This window comes from Colobus angolensis, unplaced genomic scaffold (assembly GCF_000951035.1).
Source record: "Colobus angolensis palliatus isolate OR3802 unplaced genomic scaffold, Cang.pa_1.0 Scaffold242, whole genome shotgun sequence".
Classification (NCBI taxonomy): Eukaryota; Metazoa; Chordata; class Mammalia; order Primates; family Cercopithecidae; genus Colobus; species Colobus angolensis.
The window spans coordinates 960,284-964,507 of NW_012115622.1; the positions used below are offsets into that span (position 1 = coordinate 960,284).

The window sequence follows — 4,224 nt, forward strand, 5'->3', positions numbered from 1 at the left end:
GGGTTTCACCGTGTTAGCCAGGATGGTCTCGATCTCCTGACCTCGTGATCTGCCCGTCTCGGCCTCCCAAAGTGCTGGGATAACAGGCTTGAGCCACCGCGCCCGGCCACGGGTGGTATTTTTATGACTGTGAGGAAATGATGGAACATTTCTCGGTGTAGTTGGGGTAGGCAGTAGAAACTCCTGACAAGGGGAGAGCCAGCGTCATTTTATCGATTTCACCGGCCTGAGGCCGCCTAGCCATACCACTAACATTGAAGAAAGTCCCTTGGACGCTTTTTTTTTTAATAGACGGAGTCTTGCTCTGTCACCCAGGCTGGAGTACAGTGGCATGATCTCGGCTCACTGCAACCTCTGCCTCCCAGGTTCAAGCGATTTTCCTTCCTTAGCCTCCTGAGTAGCTGGGACTACAGGCGCCCGCCACCACACCTGGCTAATTTTTTGTATTTTTAGTAGAGACAGGTTTCACCATGTTAGCCAGGATGGTCTCAATCTCCTGACCTCATGATCTGCCCGCCTCGGCCTCCCAAAGTGCTAGGATTGCAGGCATCAGCCACCACACCAGGCCTCTTTTTTTTTTTTTGAGTCAGAGTCTCTTTCTGTTGCCCAGGCTGGAGTTCATTGATGCCATCTCGGCTTGCTGCAACCTCTGCCTCCTGGGTTCAAGCAATTCTCCTGTCTCAGCCTCTCAAGTAGGTGGGACTACAGGTGCCCCACCGTAGTGGGGCCTCAAACTTGTGAATGGAAACAATCCACCTGTCTTGGCCTCCCGAAATGCTGGGATTGCAGGGGGTGAGCCACCACTCGCAGCCAGCAGTGACGTCTTTTATCAGACACACATGCAGTCGTGATAGCGCCTTATCAGTGATGAGCAGGATTGGGCTTAAGAAAACATTCAGATGAGGACTCTGATTTGCAAACTGAGATGAAATCCTTCCTTTTTCATTTTGTTGGGGAGGGCTGGCTGTGATCATTAAAACAGGTTCTGTAACATAAAATCAAATTGACACAGGCCGGGCGCGGTGGCTCACTCTTGTAATCCCAACAGTTTGGGAGGCTGAGGTGGGTGGATCACCAGAGGTCAGGAGTTCGACACCAGCCTGGCCAACATGGTGAAACCCCGTCTCTACAAAAATTAGCCAGGCATGATGGCAGGTTCCTGTAATCCCAGCTACTCGGGAGGCTGAGGCAGGAGAATTGCTTGAACTCAGGAGGCGGAGGTGGCAGTGAGCCGAGATCACGCCACTGCACTCCTGCCTGGGCAACAGAGTGAGTCTCAAAAAAAACAAAAAAACACAGTGTCACCTGGTAAATGAGTTATTGAGATGAATGCAGTCAGTTCTCTGTATCTTTGGGGTCCACACCTGTGAATTCAACCAACTTTTTCTTTTCACTCCCTAAACACTACAGTGTAACAACCATTTACATTGTATTAGCTATTTTAGGTGCTGTAGACATGATTTACAATATAGGGGAGGATGTGTGATGGTTGTGTGCAAATAAATACTACACTGTTTCATATAATGGACGTCTGGGCAGGGATGAAGGTGTCTTGAAACCAACTGTGCGTTACATCTTCAGAAGCTTTTTCAGTTCCTTTCAAGCCTGTTGCTTAGGTTGCACAGTCTACACACCAAGACGAGGGCATTCCTCTGTGGGAGTAAAGGGTACCATGTATCTTTCTCAACTCTTTGAAAATGATTATTTCCTGTGCTTTTTTTTGCAGAGCTGGTGGAGTTGAGATCTATAATGGGGATCGTAAAATAAAGGTTTCCAACACCCTGGAAAGCCGGCTGGATCTCATAGCCCAGCAGGTGAGTGTGGGGGTACTTCTTGGTAGTTGGTCTGCTGTTACTTTGAAGTGGGACAGACAACACATGTCCATTCCCTGGTATTTGGGATTTGTTGCTGTCCTTCCACATTTTTGGACATTTGCTCAAAAAGAATGAGAATTGGGCATGCAGTAGCATTTGCTAAGGTAATAACATTTACATGAGGGTGAATTTGGGTTCAGAACAAGGGTTTTGTTGACCTAGGATTCAAATTTGTACATTTTACTACATGTAAGGTGCTGACAAGTTCTTTCTGTAACAGGAATCATGGAAGCTAAAGCAAATACTTGTGTTTTGTTTTGCTTTTTTGAGATGGAGTTTCACTCTTTTTTGCCCAGGCTGGAGTGCAATCTCGACTCACTGCAACCTCCACCTCCCAGGTTCACGTGATTCTCCTGCTTCAGCCTCCCGAGTAGCTGGGATTACAGGCACGCGCCACCACACTGGCTAATTTTGTATTTTTAGTAGAGACGGGGTTTCACCATGTTGGCCAGCCTGGTCTCAAACTCCTGATCTCAGGTGATCCACCCGCCTTGGCCTCCCAAAGTGCTGGGATTACAGGCGTGAGCCGCCGCACGAGGCCACAAATACTTGTTTAAAGGAATTATCATAAAGCTGCTGGCTCTTCGGATGTTTCCAGATTTGTACACATGAACTCTAGGAAACAAGCCAGGAAAATTCCATTGGTTCTAAAATGCTGCGCATCTTCTAGCCTTCTGGTGGTAGTCTATTGCTGTGGCTGCTAACCTAGTTATTCCCTGACCTAGATGGGCAGTTTACTGTTTATGCAGATACTTGTCTTATAACTAAAGCACTTGCACCTTGATTTTTTCATATTCTGGTAACTTAAACCTCAGAACCTTTTTTCCTATTAGCCACTGTCCCATCCAGTATCACAGCCACTACTCACTCATGGATATTGGATTAAACCGAAAAATTCAGTTTCTCAGCACTCAATAACCAGCTGTAGCTAGAGCCTTAGAAATCCAGGGTTAAGTCCTCCTAAGGATTCATCAGTGGCTGTAGCAAGTGCTTTCAGCCTAAACTGGCATTGGAAGTGTTCTGTGCGGCCGCTGTGGCCATAGTAGGCACTCAGTAAATGTTGAAGAAAGAGTGTAGGTGACCTGGCATATTGTGATGAGATGATTATGATGAGTTAAGTCTGAGATAGTAGTGACTTTAGGGTTTTTGTTGGTTTTTTTTAATGTGTCCCTTTTGTAAGCAGTCTGAACCCTAGATTTGGGTTGAGTTAAGCTTCTCACCGATGAATGTGTTACTGTGCTTCAGGGAACGAAAGGGTGGCTTCGATGTGCGTGGCTTTGTGAGTCCTTCCCAGCCACGTAGGTTCGTGGCTTTCCACCTGTGGTTAAGATGTGCAGTACTCTACAACTTCTTCAGCTGACATTGCATATTTATTACACTTTCTCTCCACAGATGATGCCAGAAGTCCGGGGAGCCTTGTTTGGTGCAAATGCCAACAGGAAGTTTTTGGACTAAGCCTTCAGGAGGTGGAGCTCATCCTCAGCTCTCCCGCTGTAATGTGGAAGCTTCTAATATTTGAAGAAACAGGAATGTCTCTGTAGCTTCCTCTTTACTGCCCCAGTATTGCTCTGTATTTATCAGTGATGCCCCTCCTGTCACTCATGCCTTGCCTAATTGTTCACAGTTGTGGAAAGCTTCATGTAATATGATCAGGACCCACCTCCAGTTCATCTGAAAGTAACACAGTGTCCAGTTGGTTCTCCAGCACTAGGGGAGGGGGCGGATGGTGGTCACATGGGCTTCCTGGGTCTCCACTCTCCGTCTGGCCTAGAGGCGATGTGTTTGGTGTTTGGCCCTGCAGTCCCCACTCTTCAGGCTTAAGGTGCGTGTGGCGCACCACTCCTTCCAGCAGTAGTCGCTTGACTGTTACCTGTTTAGGCCTAGAAGTTTTCCCTCATCTGTAAATGTGATTTAAAATCTAAGCCATGAATATGCTTTATTTATTAAAAGAGTTACATGGATTTAATGTGATTTCTAGTGTAAAGCACTACAAATTTAGGTTTTGACAGAGTCAAATTCTTACTGAGGCACCTAGAAAAGAAGTATTTTCCCAATCCCCGTGGCACTTGATGGTGACAGCTGTCAGCACCTGGACCCGTTAACCCTCTGGGTGTCCCCTGGGCTGTTGTTCATTGTTCCCAGCCCATCACCCGGGAGGGGAGCGTTCTTTCCACCCTTGTGATCTGCCACATGCCCCACATGGCTCTTCAGTGTGAGCTGGCTTCTAGAAGGGCTGCACAACTTTATCGAGGAAATAGTTGCATTAGTGTTGCCCGAGTGAGAAAAACCGTTTTTTTTTCTTTTTTTGAGACGGAGTCTCGCTCTGTCGCCCAGGCTGGAGTGTGTGGCG

At 47.2% G+C, this 4,224-nt stretch overlaps 1 protein-coding gene across 1 annotated transcript in view; it reads left to right on the forward strand.

Annotated features, from left to right (window-relative positions):
* The window catches only part of ATP6V1E1 (ATPase, H+ transporting, lysosomal 31kDa, V1 subunit E1), a 66,441-nt gene extending 62,596 nt beyond the window's left edge, over positions 1–3,845 (forward strand). Inside the window, exons 7-8 of the mRNA XM_011945659.1 lie at positions 1,727–1,814; positions 3,267–3,845. Coding sequence (XP_011801049.1) covers positions 1,727–1,814; positions 3,267–3,329 — 151 coding nt within the window. The 3' untranslated portion in view covers positions 3,330–3,845. The remainder of the gene's footprint in view (positions 1–1,726; positions 1,815–3,266) is intronic.
* The last annotated feature ends 379 nt before the right edge of the window (positions 3,846–4,224 follow it).